The sequence below is a fragment of the Aythya ferina genome (assembly GCF_964211825.1).
Source record: "Aythya ferina genome assembly, chromosome: 7".
Lineage (NCBI taxonomy): Eukaryota > Metazoa > Chordata > Aves > Anseriformes > Anatidae > Aythya > Aythya ferina.
In genome coordinates this window covers 25426103-25443268 of record NC_140302.1, presented here as the reverse complement: position 1 = coordinate 25443268, position 17166 = coordinate 25426103, and the positions used below count along the sequence as shown (strand labels likewise).

The following is a 17166-nucleotide window of genomic DNA, read 5'->3' as shown; positions in this document are numbered from 1 at the left end:
TAGTGTTATTTCAGTAAATCAATAGAAACTGCCTGTTTTGCACTTTGTCTTATGTTATTTTATGTACCTTGAAAGGTGAGAGAAAAGATTGAGATGGAGACTTTAGCCAACTGCTACTTGCAGCATGTCATCAGACATGAGTGCTGGGACTCCATGTCTGTAAAAGGACGTACAGTTAAGGTAACCTCTGCTTTCCACCACATTTTCTCTACTAGTTTTTTGATTCCTTTAGGTACAGAGACAAAATAAATAGATGTATAACACATTTCTGATTTACTTATAATATGGGAAAAGGCTTACTTCTCAGGCCTCACGCAATTTTTTCATTTTGTTCATTTTCTCTGACCCTGGCTAGTTTTATCTTCTAAGGTGAGTAAGAGTGCTGATAAGCAGATATGCAATTCCTTAATTCCTTGATCTCAGAGAATATCGTTACGCAGTTTTCCTGAAGTAGTGGTAAATATCATTTTGCTCTGTGCCATGCGTATGACTTCTACTTTACAAAATATAAAGGCCAAATTTAGCACTGATTTTGCCTATTTCAAAGAGAGGGACATTAGTCTAACTGGTGCTACTGGATTATCTCACGGGTGGTGAAAGACCAAGTCTTTTTACAAAAATCTAGTTCTGGTAGAATTCCCTGTACAAAAATGCTATATCCACAGATTGTTAAAAGGAAGAAAACAACAACAAAAAAATGAAATCAACCATTTTCACCGCCAAATAAGCAAGCGCTTTTAGTCTTATTTTTTAATATATTGCTATATTATTTGCTCCTCAATTTTATTCCGGATTTTCAGTCATTGTGACGGTTTAACATTCAGGTATAGAACAAATTAATTGATAAATGCTTTATGAAGACCTTTTAACTCAGTTTTTGTTTTTGAGCAGTGTTTCCATATAGCTTGTGAAGTGCAGAATTATCCCCTGAAACAACTTAATGAAGAAGAGCTGGCAACTTTGGAGAAAGTTCGCCAGTTAAGGAAGATCGAGGCAGCTGATCTTAAGGTACAATCTCTTTGAAGTACTGCAGAAAGGCATTTTGGATAAGGATGTTCTGAATTGAATAGGCATCTTAATCCTTCTTTACAGAGATATATTTCTGAGCTCAATTTTCTTGCTGTAGAAATTGTCCAAATAAAAATAAAAAGATAAGCAAAGATGAACTGTGTTCTTACTCAGAACAAATATATCAGTATTACAGAATCACAGAATAGCTGAGGTTGAAAGAACTCTCTGGAAGTCTAGTCCAACACTCCTGCTTAAAGCAGGGTCAGCTACAGCAATCTGCTCAGGGCCATATCCATTTAGGTTTGGAGTATTTCCATGGATGGGTTTCCATTAACTCTGTTGGCAACTTGTTCCAGTATTTGACAACCCTCACTTTAGAAGTGTTTTCTTATGTTTAAATTAGGTTTTCTGTATTTTGATGTATACACATTTCCTCTCATCCTATCACTGGATACCACTGAGAAGAGTCTGTCTCTGTTGTTTTAACTCCCCACCATAAGGTTTTTATACATATCAGTAAGATTCCGCCCAAGTCTTCTCTTATTGAGGCTAAACAATCCTAGGTCTCTCAGCTTCTCCTCATGTTTTAGAAGCTTCGTATTCTTAAGTGTATTAGTAGCTCTTCGCTGAATTTGCTCCAGCATGTCTTTGTGCTGGGGAACCCAAAACTGGACCCAGTATTCCAGATATGATCATGTATTGACTTGTATTATTTTTATTGCTGGGCAAGGCTTAATTGCTGAATAGAACCTCTAGTACTTTTTCATGCATGTGCCACTGGACTGCTTACAAAATTAATACAGTTATCATGTTTGTGATATTCAGGTTCAGAAGAGAAGTCTTGAGACTGTGTCAGAGACAGAAGAAGAAGAAGAGAATGCGGAAGAAGTAATGGCTGGTGCTAGCACATCTTGCTGCCTGGACGGAAGTCTGAGTTCTCAGTATGGTGGAGACACATCTGTGCTTTACCACCAATTGGACTTGCACTCTAGGGAGCAGAAAGTCAATCAAATAGTATTACTGAAGGTGACTACTTCTTAAATTTGTATTACTGCAGTGACACTGTCGTGTCTGTTGGTTCTCACAGCAGTCACAGCCACTGTTAGCTTCTGGGCAGACTTGCACTGCACAATGGAGAGCTGCCCAGGTCTCTGTTACTGCACTGAAAGCTGATAAATGCACATGGTGTTGTAGAACACCACGTGGTCTTGCCAGCTGAAGTGTATTAATAAACATAAACAGTGTATTAATAAACATAATACAAAAAAGGCTTCCTGTGAAGATGGCGTACAAAAGTAGGTAGAAGTGGTTAAATTACTATCAAGCATTGCCTCCTTAGAGCTTTTTAAGGCTATGTGTGGTAGCAGAGATTAATGATTATGCATTGTAATACATGAAATCTAATAGATACATTGGTGTTTGAAGTCGATGGGGAAGAAACACAAGGAACACCTTTAAATGCAAGCTTGAATGTAACAAGATCTTTCTGTTGCATGGCTTTAAGGATGCATATCCTCTCTCTAACTGTAGAGGCACTTAGATTTCTTGGCCCAGGCAGTGAGCTTGGTCAGAGCTAGATGGCTAGCTAGACATTGAGAACAGCCTTTTTTCTCCCAGCAATAGTGTACCTTGTCTGTCATCCTGCTGTGTTACATCCTACATTATTACTATATTAGAAATCAATGAAATAACCATGGATAGAAATATTTATTGTAATATAAATCACAAACATCTAAGCAACTCAAAATATGAAGCTTAATGGTAGAACTGAAATTCTTTTCACTTTTTTTTTTTTCTTTTAGTAAAGTGATGCAGTAGGAGAGATGTAGTTTTCTCTCTGAATATTGTGCTTTTCTTTGTTGAGAACAATTATTTAGGCTAAAAAGGAAGAACATATCCACTAGGGATATATGCTTTTAAAACCATTTACTTTACATGTCAGACAGAAAATCACCTCAAAGCATATAAAAATTGCAGGCTACATCACTTAAAAATCAGGAAAGTATGTCCTTAACATTGCTCTCCTGCTCTTGTGTTTTACAGTCTCTACAATCACAGGTCATGTGTTTTTTAATTTGAAGCGCTTTCTTCCTTCACCCAAAGACTGCAAAAAAATAGCAAATATAAGTAGCCTAATTTTAACTCTTGTTTTGGCAACAGTATGTGTCTTTCAGAATCTTCATCAAATAGCAAAAATAAATAAATAAATAAATAAAAAGTTGACCACTTAACAAACCTTGAACTCTGCCTTTATAACAGAGGGGTCTTACCAGTTTCTCTGTCTGTCACACATACAAATACACACATCCATAATTCCAAAGAATTGAGAAGTAGTACATAATCATTGATGGATGGGACCTGTGAGCATTGCTGTTTCCTTTTTTGGTATTTCAGGACATCATTTACAAAGTGAAAACTGCTTTTAATAAGGAATTTGACATAGTTGCACGACAAAAGGAGCAGGAGATAGCAAGAGTGAAAGAAAGAAACCTGAGGATCCAAGAAATCTTGGCTCAACTTGACCTCCAAGTGGAAGTGTGGGAGCCAGGTCTTACAGATGATGAGATGCCAGAGCAAGTACTCACTGTTCAGGATTCAGAGGTGCCTGAAAAAGAAATCTTTCTCTTTCACCCACACAAATACAGTTCTCTAATTCTTCTCATTTCCAGCCATTGTGTCAGTATTGAAAAGCCTTAAAACAGATGTGTCTGTGTACGTAAAATCATCTGTCTGGCTTTTTTGCTTCCCCTCATTTTTTAGGTAGAAAACTCTTAATAAGCCTCTCTGAAATTAACAAAATACTGTTAAGAAGTTTTTAATTGTCCATAAATTAGGTCCAATTTACCCCTGTTCCTGGTAAGACTCAAATCAGGCTTGCAGGGAGTCACTTCAATAGATGAGAATTTCTCTGTTTTTTTTCTTCAGTTTCTGAGCATCAGAAACTAAGAATCTAGGCACTTAAGCATAGTTAGTACTGTATTTCTAAATCAAATTGATAATATATAAACACTGTACTTTTGATACAAAATATTATTTTATTTCAACTGCTCTTTAAGTCCGTCTTTTCCCTCTTCTGTCTTCTCTCTCACCAATCTATTATTCTACTGCCAGAAAACCCAAAGACATGCTCAAACTATGATTAACATCAGCAAGAAGGACGGTAGTGTATATTTTAGCGTTTTTTTCAGTATAGTTTTTGGAGCTGTTCTAAAGAACAATTTGTTTTCTTGAGGTATATCACCATAAAGCAGAGATACAAAAAAATAATGAATAAAAATAATATTACACCATCTTTCCAAATTTTCTTAATCCATGTGGGATCATGTTTGGAGAAAAAAAATCCTGATAAGAACCTGATTTCCTTCTTTCAGATTAAAGCTGAAAAATACTTGACTCCGCAAGAGCGAGAGAGAGCAGAAATGCTGGCTAAGCTTGAAATGGAAAGACGCCTTATTGCTCTGGTACTTCAAGTCATATCCTTTTTACTGAACAGGCCATTGTTGCTGATTGGGCTATTTAGTTAATGCTGCCCTGGAATAGTCCAGTAAGGTAGTATAGGAGAATAAACGTAAAAATGCTAAGTAATGACAAAGTGTGCCTTTTCCCTCTTAGTATCATTTACACTTACATGTACATCTACACAGAGCAGCTGAGGGGGAGGAAAGTTTTAGTGTTACACTCCCAGTTATTAAAAATTTGCTTTGTAGCAATTTAAAACACCCTATTGGGAGACTGGGGACTAGATACTTCTCTAAATGTATGCTACGGCTCAGCCAAGACCTTTGGGCTTGATACAAACTTGTTGGCTGAGTTTCTCTGACCTCTGCTCTTCAGGGATTGGACTAGATCACAGTGCTTTTCTCTGGCTTGTAAATATGTCTGTGAAAAGCCTAAAATGGTTCTGGCCCCAAAAGAGATGCACAGTAAGACATTCAACTTGCATCCATAAGACATACAACCTCATTCATCCTAGCCTGCAAACTGGTCAGGTGTAGTCTACGTACTGCTTCCAAAACTGCCAAAATTGCAGTTTTAGGAAGTTATTTGGTATATGACCATCTGTCTATCAGAAAAAAAAAAAAAAAAAAAAAAAATCTTAGACCTTTAGTGTTTCTCACAAGCATCACCAAAAAGCATTAATCTACTAGTGACACAGTAGAATCCTATTGGTGATCTAGAGGTGAACTGTCCTAATACCATTCCCAAAACTTTCAGCTACTCCATCTTCTTTTGTATCCTAAAATATTATTTTTGTCATTCCCAGGACAATGAAAGACTACGTGCGCTTAATGACATGATGGGTGGAGTGCTAGAAGTCCAAAAGGAAGACATACTGAAAATTGTAAGCTGTGTTTCTGCTATATCATTTAGGCAGCTTGTTGTTTTTTTATGGAAACATGAATTGCAATTAGCAAATATTTCCAACCTTAGTAATAAAAGAAGATCAAAGAATTGTAGAATTGCATTGTGCCTAGTTAAATTCCGTAAAAGATCATATAGTGGACTCAAGACTACAAGATTCTAGTGCCTGCACATGATTTGCCCATCAACACCCGTTCCTATCCCGAAGTCCCTATCCTATAGGAACATAATCCCAGTATAATGACTGTTTTATGGGGGAAAGGGTCTATTGGCCGTTGCTGTGATCTTACAGAAAAATAGTGTGTTTCATTTAACGCAGCAAATAAAGTTGTTACAGTAAGAGAGGAAGAAAACAACATGAGTGTCACAGAGAAGGGATAAGGCAGACCAAACCCCATCAGTGGGATTGATCTGTTTCAGAAAATGAGAACCCCACTTATTCTGTAACAGAAAATATTACATGTCTCGTACTGACAATAGTATGTTTGAGTACAACATACTCGTATTTTACAAGATCCAGTAGAAAATTTTGTAATCAAGTGGAAAGGCACAGGACCATAAATATACAACAAAACTACTGGTACAAGCAACAGGCCACAGAAATAGAACGTGTATGTTACTTAGATCTTATCCGTCTCTAATACCTTTCATTAAATTTGATACATGTTGTAGTTTATTAGTATTCTGATGGAGACTTAAAATTGCTTTTTAAGCATGTTTGTCTTTAATACTTGCAGAATATTCCTCCACCTCCTTTTATATCCAAGCCTGAACTTGAATGGAGTGATCAAGAAGTTATAATATTCAGAGAATATGAGGAAAAAGTGAAGGAGTTGAATGAAGAAAAAGAAAAGCGTAGAAGGGTAAATTAAAATGAGAAAGGGAGTGGCTTTGTTCACAGTGCTCATAATTGAAGCTTTCTAATTTTTCTCAGGATCTACTTCTAAAATGAATACTAACAAATAGAACAAATGAAGAATGAAGATCATGCAGCATATTACATAAGTTGTAGCTTAGACAGTAAAAAAGGCAGTCTCTACTAATAACAGTTAGTATATGACAAAACTTGTGATATCTGACAAAAAGTAATTTTCATTTCAAAATAGACCACTATTCCTGAAACGTTTTTTTCAGGTTCCATTCCCAGAGTAGCTGATGCCATACACAAATAATACAATGGCATTTATCCTTCAAAGTGGTATCTGGACAACATAACTTCATATTCTGGCAGCATTATCCTTCGAAAAATGTAACTTCTGGGACCTTTTGGCTGAGGGATTTTTCTTTTACAAAATCATCGTTAATGCCTTTCAAATACAGTACTTAGTTGAGGATGGAAATGAATAGCTTCAGTCCCTGGAACAACCCACAATACTGTTAGGATGGATTCAAATAAATGTGAATCATGCCTTCTGTTTTGCCACAGTCCTGAAAATACTGTCTTCCAGAATGTAGCTGTTGTTTTGATGATGCAAAATATGGACTCTTAGAATTTCTAAAACGGCTGTTCAGAATCATTAACAGGAATACAAACTAGTCTTTTGATAAAAGTGCATAAAGAGCTTAGACACCTTCGTTGCAAGAAAACAGAGGAAAAATGCAGGACAGGACTAAAAAAAATTAAGGGAAATAAAAAGAAAAGCTTTTTGTTGGGGAGATACAGTTCCATACTGTGAATTTGCCAGCATTCTTCAGTATACTGTACGAGAATTTGTTCTGTTGTGTATGTTTGCTCCTCTCTTGTCTTTCCCTTCCCCAGGCACTGGAAAATGAATGGAAGAAACTTGAAGCTTCCATACAGGAAACAACACACAATTTTGATGAGACTGTATGCAAGCTCTTTGAAAGAAAAGTGACTTTAGAGATGGTCATCTATCAGGTATGGCAGAGAACATGAATTGTTCATCTCTCCCTCTGTGCAGAAGGAATGTTAACAATTCTTATTACAATCTTTTCACAGGAAGAACTCAAAATAGTCAATCTTATTTATTCTTTACTGTTGGATGAAGAGTTGGACAATAGAGAAGCTGGACTTCAGCATTTCTTTATGAAGAAGCAGAAAGAGAACGTAAATTATTTTAAATGCCGTTTTTAGGAAAAATGTAGTATTTGAAGTATAGTTTCTAGTGAAAATTGCTCTTTCCAAATCAGCATTTTGCTGTAAATGATTTTTTGGCAGTTTACAGGGCCATTGACTTTTTCTTGAGGTGTACAGAAGATGTACATTATAAATACATCTACATATAAACACATTCTTTTGAGTAGAAACTCATCTTGGTTCATCTGGAGTTCTTTGGTGAAGCTCCATACATTGGGAAGGCATACAGCTATTTATTTGTTATATACTCTTTTTTTTGTTGTTGTTGTTGTTTGAGTATCTTATATCAATCTGACAGAACCATAATGATGCTATTTGTAACAGGAAGACGCACAAAAGAACATGTAATGCCATCACGTTTTCTCTGGGATGTCTAATGTAGTCCAGGGCCACACTGACTTGTGTTTGGCAGCCAAAAGCACAGGCAGAGGTAGCACATGAGCACCTGTTTGTGGAAGCTGAACGTAATACAGAGTACAATGTGGTTATACACGTATCAACAAACTTAATCTCCTGAAGACTATGCCAGTCCCTGCCATACCGTATACAAGTCAACAAAAAGACTGGAGAGCGCAAGTAGTAGAGCTGTATTTCAATACGAGTGCTTACTGCTAACAGTAATATTTGTGTCTGACAGTTCTGTTTCCTGTGTCCTGCCAACACCTGTCCGATTCAGGTGATCTAAGTGGTAGTCTGCAGGTTGTTTCTGGCTCACGGCACAATATTAGTCCATTTGCCCAGTTGGTGTAGGTGTTCCTGAGTCCACAGAGAATGCAGTAGTGCCTCCCCATGTCAGACTTCCCACTCAACCTGTAGAGATTTCTGTTTGGAGTTGCAAGCAACTGTTTGTATGTGAGCTTCATGGAGAGGTTCCAACAAAGGCATCTAGCCCGTGTCATTAGTTCACTAGCTGAACTAGTTTTAGAGTTATCTGAGGCCCAGTGTATACCAAGTTACATTTTTCAAAATGCATTTTTAAGAATTTTCTAAATATTCCCATTGGTATATCTTTTGGTCCACGCAAACTGTCACATGCAACAAAGCAGTCTCCCCAGCAAAGTACAAACATTTAACAGCCTTGATAAAACAGATAAGCTTCATATCCTGACGTGTGGCATGCTAACAGGGAAATTGCATTCTACAGTCACGAACCTTTCACTGAGCAGCATTTGAGAATCTCTGATTGATATGACATGATGAAATGAAAGGAAAAGAAAATTTCTATGCAAGTAAAAACAAGAATCAACATAGATCCTCACCTTCAAAATTTAAAAGGAAGACTTAGAAGAATTTGTATAATTTCTTACACAAATTTCATAATTTCTTAAGCACTGGAATACTTGAATTTCATACCTGCTCACCTCTAAGCTGCATCTACAAATAAACCACTGAATAAGGCATTGTATTCTTAAAAATGGCTCATTAGGTTTTCTCTAGAACTGAGAAGGTGTCAGCTTCATCAGTGTATATAAATAGCCATTCAGTGCTTCTTCTGGTTGAGTTTCATTCTTGAAATCCTCTGGTTTTGCTACAGGTCAACGTTACAGAAATAATCCAGAATACAAAAGAGAAAATTGAGTTTCACAGTGATGCATATGAAAATGCAATAGCTGAAGATAAGGTGAGACTCTAGCAAAACACAAGCAAGATTCAGGGATAAAAAAGTTAATGCCGTGTCTCGGTAATAAGAACATACATCATTTTAAGCATGGGATGAGTTCTGCTCAATTTGCTGAGTGCTGAAATAAGGTAATGAAGGAGAGTATATGCATATAAAAAATTATGAAATGGTCCACATTTCCTCAATGCTTGTGAGAGCTTGGAAAAGCACAGTATTTTTGCATTGTTAAGATATGAGTAAGTTGCTGCTTTCTTAAAAATAACATTGTAATGACAAGGAAGCTTTCTGTTTCTGTCCTAGAATCTGGAAAGTGATTTTAGTATGGACTTTGCTGACGTTCCTGAAGATCTTCTTGATGAACTTCTCCAACTTTACAAATGTCGACCAAGGTAAGGTCACCCTGATTAGAATTGTTTAAATACTAGTATCACCTGTGTTTCAAGAATGAGATTGCTATTTCTTTCAATAATCCAAATTATTTTGGTAATCAGTAGACTGCCTGCTTTTATTGGTTGGTTAACAGTATTTAATTTCCTATCATATAAAAAATTGTTATTTTGAATACTAACATTTCCTTATCTACTCTACAAAATCTATTTTAAATGCAATCTAAATAACCATCAGTTCTCAAAAACATATTCTTATTTTGTGTAAGACGTTGTCTTACCTTTTTGCTCTTCAAGAGATTGAGAGTATGAAATATTCAGTTATATGTATATATATATGTATATTCTTTTATGTAATAAAAAATAAGTAAATACTGCATGTATTGTGTATGTACACTAAGACCCCAGTGAGAAAAATGCTCCCTTACACCGCTAATCCATATAGGAATTGTTCAGCCTCAACTGAAGATTACAAAGATATACTCACCTGTTTAACGAAAGCCATGGATGAGCTGGATAATCCGAAGCACATGCCTGATGGTTTAGACCCATCTATATGGGAACAGTTTTGTCAAGCTAGACGAAATAAAATGGAGAGTGAGCAACTGGTATGTAAATCCTTCACTTTTCCACTATACTTCTCAGTATTTTCAAGTCTTAAAACTTCTGTGGAGTTCAATGTAGGGTTAGACTGGTAGTGAAGTGACAATGTAGCATACAAAAACTGCATCTGAGTTGGTAAGTTACCTCTAGTCACCTTCAATTCAGAATAACAGAAATGTCAAGAAGAGAAACCGGCTCTAGTTCTCCTTCAGAGCAAACATTACCATACTAGGGTGGAAGGATTTGATCAAGATAATTATAACCTTAATACAGTTTCTTTAAAAATAATAATAATAAAAAACTTTTCTCTATTTAAAAAGCCTATTAAAATATTTGATTTTCATCATTTGTTGGAGTCTTTCTCTCCCAATAGCATGCTACATCTGCACCAATGTATAACCATTTTCTTCTACAACACCAAGAGCAATTCTTAACAGAGGGTATTGCTGGAAAGTTCTAGTGAACTATTTGCTTATTTTAAAAGCATGAAGGTGGAAATCTGAAATTTCCAGAGATGTAGGTACATTTGACCAAGATAGAAGAAAAAATGATTTCCCTCGATGTCAATAAATCATACATAAATGAATAAATGATTTTTTGAGCTGAATGTAAGAATTGTAACCTCTATGTCATGTGCTCTACTAGGACTCCAAAAATATCAGGCAGCATATTTATATTTACACACACGTCTTCTTAAGATATTATGCTCTCTTCTTGCTTGTCCTGACATGCTTACGAAGTTGGAAAAGTTCAGAATGCCATGATGTTGCTTGTTTAGGTGAAGTGGAAAGCCCTAAATCTGGCAGAGATGCAGGCCTTTCTCCAGAGAAGAATGGATGACGATCAGAAGATTAAGTCAGACATAGAATACATTTCCCAAGAACTCATTTGGTAATTTTGTCTCTTTGCCTATGTTCAGCTCCATATTAATAATCCACCATCACAGAACCAGAAGTCACATACAGAATTACACAGCTGTGCTCTCCAACAGTCTGTTAATCTAGAATTCATCTAAAAGAGCTAAGATATTTCAGAGGTGAGGTGTGATTGCAGCATGTGTGAGCAGGCCCAAACCAGTCTTAACCTAGCATTTTAACTAACAACATGAGTCAAGATGGCACGGTCTTCGATGCAAACTCACTGCCCCAAAACCTGTTTCTTACAGTGAATGCCAAAAAGCCTTCAAGGTCATAGTTGTGCTAGCTGGGTCAGCTAACTTGTGCTCATGTAGGCCTGAGGAAGCTACAGTGATCACTGCTGACTGCAGTTTGCAGCTCAGTCACACATCTGACTTCACTGAGCTGATTTCATTTTTTTCATGTACATGACATAATCTTCACATTCATTGGAATTCAGGAGCAAACCCCAGGATAATTTAAATTAAAAAAACAACAACAAAAAAAGAGTGCTTGCTGGGAGTCTCCTTCACTTCCTTTTCAATTGTTGTTGAGGCTTTTGTTTGGTAAATACATTTTTTTTCAGAACAGCTGCTAGAGTTTGTTAAACTGATTCTAGTGGTTGACAACTTTATGTACAGAAATAAATTGCCAACTCCATAGTCATTTTTGGAGCACATAGAAGACAGGCTGTCAAAAAGTAAGTCCTACATGAACATACCACTTATCAGTAATAAACATTTTGAGAATCACGGGGGGATTTATATAATTAAGTTGAAATCACTGAGCATTGTTTTTGTTTTCTGCCATTTTAGGCTGCAGGAGAAGAAGATGAAATTTCATTTGGATTTGACTTTCCAGTTTTTGTTAAAACAAGGACAGGTGGAATTGGAAATTACTGAGATCCCAGATTACACCAATGCCATTCTCATTAATAGGAGTGTTGTTGAAGAACTGAATTCCAGTATCACGGTAACTTATAAGGAAATTTAATTTTTTTAAATAAATATATTGGTCTTCAGGGACTCTGTTTTTTCTCTAGTTTGATATCTAGTTTCAATTCATTACTACACACCAGGAGGCTCAATTGTAAACTAAAAGCTGTTAAGAATTCTGTAATGCCCCTTATTATGATATAGAGATTGCAGTGCAGACTGCTTTCTTGATGTTTGATGAATACAATTCAGATCAATGAAATGACAACAGTTTTTAGACATGCCATCACTTACAAACATGCTGTAAATAGAAAATCCTAATATCCTGGGCTACAGTCCTAGAATTCTCTCAAGGCAAACATATAGTCATGCTGAGCAGTAGCTTACATTAAGGTTTAACAAACTGATACACCTTTTACGTACGGTGAAATCGATTATCATACTTTAAGCATTCTAGCTGTAAATTTGCCTTTTACTGCTAATACACAAAGCCTTCAGCAACAACTGCAAAATACCTTATACAGAGCAAGTTTGTATTTTGTAGAGATCAGATGCCTTAGCCTTCTTATAAAAGATTGCAAGATGTAGAGAGTACAAATTATTGTAATTTTCTAATTTTCTTCATCTCCTCCTATGATCCAAGACTGTGGCACAGAGCATAAAAGGGAACAAAATTCCACAAAAGATAACCATCTTGGGCAAAGTCTGGAAAGAGTCTGCAGTATGCACATTTTCCTTACTAATATCATCACTTTGGAAGCTTGCCCATCTTGTTGCAAATAATTATTCCATAATCCATAGAGTGTGTTAATTAAGATTAATCTTTTTTTTTTTTTTTTTCAGGTTCAAGGAGAGAAAAAGATTGCTAGCATGGTGGAGCGTAAAGACTTCTCTAGAGGGATATTTCTGTTGGAATGGGAACATAAGAAAATGAGAATGCAAATAGAAGATCTGAAACAGAAGGCTCGGGATATTGCAGTGCTACCTATTTCAAAAGATCGCCAGCTAGTGAGTTACTTTCTCTAATTTATACTTTATACCACAGAGAATTTTGCTGCCTCCTCTTCTGCAGTTGTTTATACATCTTAACTCTCTTACTGCTACCCAGAAACCTAACATGTCAACAGTTCAGCTTCCAAAGAGAAGTTTTGCTCTTGAGATTGATCAGTGATGAAATTCAGTTGCAAACGAGGGCAAAGTTATCCCTGACTAGTTCCCAAGTGCACCCATCTGGTGTCTCACAGAAATACTGTAATTTTTGCTCAGTATTCAGAGATAGAGTTCCTACAGAAGCCTTGCTGAGCCCCAGTGCCATTTGTTGGCCTTGGTACTAGCAGAAGAATGACAGGTAATTGTTTGCTATGTCTGGCAAGCAAGAGACAGAAGCTGGGCAGACCAGTCAGCACCTACAGAGCTTTGAAGAAATGCATTTGGCAGGCCAGAAAACAGGAAAAGGTTGTGGAAGAGCAATGGGGATACCCCTGGGAGAAGAGAGGAGAAGAGAGGTGGTAGAGGAAGTGTGAGGGTGCTGCAGGATCGGATGTAAAGCTGGTTTTGCGGTGATGAGGTAGGGGAAATAAAGGTTCAAAGTAACGGATGTTGGAGGACAGGGAAGCTGGAGATATTGCAGTGGGGAGAGCTATAAAGCACAGGGAAAATAAAGAATATTGGAGAGTGAGTAAAGATATTGCAATTCAATCAAAAGATCAGAAGAAAACCCAAACATCTGTTCTGCTCAGGCTTCATTAGTTCTGCCTGTCCAAACTGCTTGTTCATTTCTGAATCACAGCCATGGGACTTCTGAAACTAACATCAGCAAAACAGCTTTCTGAAGAGGTGATGAGACAATGCACTGAAAAGTTCTTGCAACAAATTTATCACCAGGGTGTCGCTGTTACGTTATGTCAAACTTCACTTAAAGAGATGCACTATTTGCCAGTTAGACTTGTCCTTGCCCATAGCAATGGTATTTTTGAGTAGAAATGCTAGTAGGAAAGGGCTAGTAGGAAGGGCAACAGAGACCATGACAGGAGCAGAAAGAAACATGGCTCAGAGAAACACATGGGGGCCAGGACCTGAGAATGCCTGGAATGAAGGCTAGTCATAGAAAAAATGAATGAAAGCAATTTGGTGCTGTAGGCAAGGAGCCTGCTGGGTCTTTTCTGTTTCTCTTCTTTTAACTGGAGACAAACCACAGAACTGTTATCTGTCGGTTTGGTGGGATGTTTTTTCAGAAAGATAAATGTTACATCCACAGAAACCTGTCTTCTGTGCACCTTTGGCCTCCACCTGTGCTAGCTTTGATGATCATATAAGTAAAAGTATATCTTGTTGGTTTTTTTGACAACCTCACAACAAATTCATATGGTCTTTGTTTCCATCAAAACATATAATGCTTCTTAACGGCTGCATAGTCTATTGTATGGCAAGACTATCTTTAACATATCCATTTATTTATGATCACTAGCAAGGTTTTCCACTGTGTCTAATTCTGTTTTGTTTTTTTTGTTTTGTTTTTTTTTTAGTTTCACGTATCATGACTGTCTTTACAGAAGTGTGGAATTGTTGAGAACAGCAAAGGCTTAACAACCTCCTTTCCTTCTGTTTTTAATTCTCAGTTCCTAACCATGCTGAACTATGACAGTCGCATTGCCCACCGCATTTCAGTGATGAAGCAGACTCTTGATGTCATGGATAAGGTAATTATTTCTAAGTGAACCACCGCATTTGAGAGACATCCTTAATTTAAATGCAACTCCTCTCCTTCATTAGCAAAGGGTGTTTGTAAGGAATAACAGCATCCCACATAGGCACACCACCTCTTCAGCTAACTCGAGGACTGTTAAAACACAGCCACGACACCACACACAGATGAATGTATATGCATATATACACACCTATGCATTTATTCATCTTTCAGTAGTTTTTTCAAGTTGCCTAGAGTTGTTTCTCTGTAGGACTACCGGTCTGTTCATATCACTACCCTCCTATATTCAAAATAACACAGACACAGCAATCTGATTTGCTGGCTCCCTTACCTATTTCAACATTTAAATTATGACTGTCCTTGTCTGTAAGGGATTCCACTGGATTTTCTCCAGGTTACTGTAGCTGCCATCAGCTTCCATTTTCTCTGTGTTCCTTTTCAATCTTTGGTATTTACCCTGGCCCTTTACAGCCCTTGAAGACAGCATCAGCACAATAGCCTATCTTCCACGGTGGCTGGCAGCCAAGGGAGTATTTTCAATGCGCTGATTCCACTGACTTCCTTTCCCTGCTTTGTCTTTCAAGTTTTCTATTAAATCTCTCTCTCCTTGGCCCATGCCTTTTTGTTCGTCTGCTACTTGTATTAGAACTGCATAAAGCATACTGAAAGACACTATACAAAGTAAAGCTAGCAAATCAAAGCACATGAAAATGAATTGAGCTACAAGACAGTGTTGAAGATTGTAGGCTTCCATCAAAAGTTTGTCTTTTGTATTATCTCATGCATTTGCTTTATTCTTTTGGAAATGGACAGTTGCACAAGAAGAATACGAAGCACCGTCAGAAAAGAATTAGAGAGTTGGAGAAGTGCATCGCTTTAAAAGAGCAGGCAAACTATGAGCTCAGCCTTCAGCTAAAGGAAATGCTTGTGTCTGTTTCAGAAAGGAGGCATATCTCTCGGGCAGCTGGTGAGTCACAGTAACGCACTTTAAGTCACAAGCAAAGAACATTCAGAAAACACCTCCTAAGCTAGACAGTCCTATTCTCCATCAGCATCACCTAAGGGAAAAGAAATTCCTATCTATCACACTACATGCACAATTAGCTTTTCTACCACACCATATTTAATGCTATTTACATAAGATCATACCTAGAGATTGGTGCTCTTGTAGCCAAAGTTAATTGACTTTCCATACAGTCAAGTGAACAGAGGACCAAGAAGCTGAGAAGGGTATGCCTTATTAGGAAAACTGTGTAGTTCTTTTCACTAGTAAAATGGTTTTAACACATTGGGTGTGCACCCAGTGCCTTTTTTATTTATTTATTTGCCTTATTCACTAAAGACTCTTAAAGCTAACTTGCCTATTTTATACAGAACTTGGAATAACTCTGGAGCAGGTCCTGTATAAAGACTATGCAGTCACTGTATGTACAGGGTGACCCTTGTATTTTGTTTTATGCAGACATACAGCGTGTTTCTGAAAGGAACGCAAAGCAGCGTTACCAAGAGATTTTGAAGCAGAAAAACCTGCGGGATCTCCTAAGGGAACAAGAAGAAGAGTTTGGAATTCTTCAGGCAGAAGCTGAAAGACTGAGATCAAGAACATTCCCTATTCTTTAAAAAAGCCCAGTCCTGGTAGATGTATAGGAAACTGGTCTTGTCTAAGACCCAGAGTTTGGACATACACCTTCTCTCCTTAAACTCTCAACACTTTCTTTTGTAATTTCTTTTAAAATAGTACCAGTTTGAAAGATGCACGTTTGTCTGTTTCATATATTTTATACTTAGTATTATCTTTCTGCTGTTTTGATTATATAAACATATAGCTCATTACAGAAAATAAATGGAAGATGTAGTTGTAGAACGCATATGCTTAGTCTGCAATATGCAACTGGAGGACATTTTGAAATGAAGTACTCCAAGAAAGATGTGATTTTACATCTACAAATTGTTTCTCTCTTCCATGCTTTAATTTTTCTTCCACTTCCATAAATTCACGTAAAATCTAAACTTACCCCTTTCTAAGAACATTAACTTTGATACCTTAGGTTTAGCAAAGTTCTGTGCTTATAAGGAGAACTACTTCTGTTTTAACCTCACTGCAGCTGCTTTTTTGCTTTATCACCTCTAACAGGTCTCTAAGGATTCTAATTATATCTTGCACTCTTTTTGCAACATTTTTTTTTCTTCCTGTTGAAAACTTCCATAGAAGCAACAGAATTCCAAATTGCCAAAGGTCTTGGGGAAAAGAAGTACCCCTATCAGGAAGCCCTATCATCATTTCTCAGTAAGCTAAAGAGGCACGAAGAAATAGTTTCTTAATACTCAAACTGTGATCAGTAATAAAGGTTATTCAATAATCTCTTCATTAATTCTCAGCAGGCAGCAGCATTCAGTATTCTTAAGAATTCTTGTGACTCCAAACTTAAGTCTAATGAGGCCTATCAGTGTTACAATGAACTATTTCATCTGTGATTTTCTTTCCACTTGAGGTATCTAAGAAATTGCTCCTTATTAAGGAAAACAGGAAAAATAGCATCCATACTG

General features: G+C 37.0%; 1 protein-coding gene across 4 annotated transcripts in view; it reads left to right on the top strand.

The window, feature by feature from the left end:
- The window catches only part of CFAP43 (cilia and flagella associated protein 43), a 43899-nt gene extending 27523 nt beyond the window's left edge, over positions 1 to 16376 (top strand). For 2 of the 4 annotated variants that reach the window (XM_084524988.1, XM_084524991.1), the window contains 18 exons: positions 76 to 180; positions 892 to 1008; positions 1837 to 2037; positions 3406 to 3612; positions 4383 to 4472; positions 5276 to 5353; positions 6111 to 6236; positions 7133 to 7252; positions 7334 to 7441; positions 9006 to 9092; positions 9393 to 9482; positions 9880 to 10086; positions 10860 to 10972; positions 11793 to 11949; positions 12756 to 12920; positions 14531 to 14611; positions 15433 to 15586; positions 16082 to 16376. In XM_084524988.1, the coding sequence (XP_084381114.1) occupies positions 76 to 180; positions 892 to 1008; positions 1837 to 2037; positions 3406 to 3612; positions 4383 to 4472; positions 5276 to 5353; positions 6111 to 6236; positions 7133 to 7252; positions 7334 to 7441; positions 9006 to 9092; positions 9393 to 9482; positions 9880 to 10086; positions 10860 to 10972; positions 11793 to 11949; positions 12756 to 12920; positions 14531 to 14611; positions 15433 to 15586; positions 16082 to 16239 (2364 nt within the window). In that variant the 3' untranslated portion in view covers positions 16240 to 16376. The remainder of the gene's footprint in view (positions 1 to 75; positions 181 to 891; positions 1009 to 1836; positions 2038 to 3405; positions 3613 to 4382; positions 4473 to 5275; positions 5354 to 6110; positions 6237 to 7132; positions 7253 to 7333; positions 7442 to 9005; positions 9093 to 9392; positions 9483 to 9879; positions 10087 to 10859; positions 10973 to 11792; positions 11950 to 12755; positions 12921 to 14530; positions 14612 to 15432; positions 15587 to 16081) is intronic. The other 2 variants (XM_084524989.1, XM_084524990.1) reach the window with 2 other exon arrangements.
- Positions 16377 to 17166: the final 790 nt, after the last annotated feature.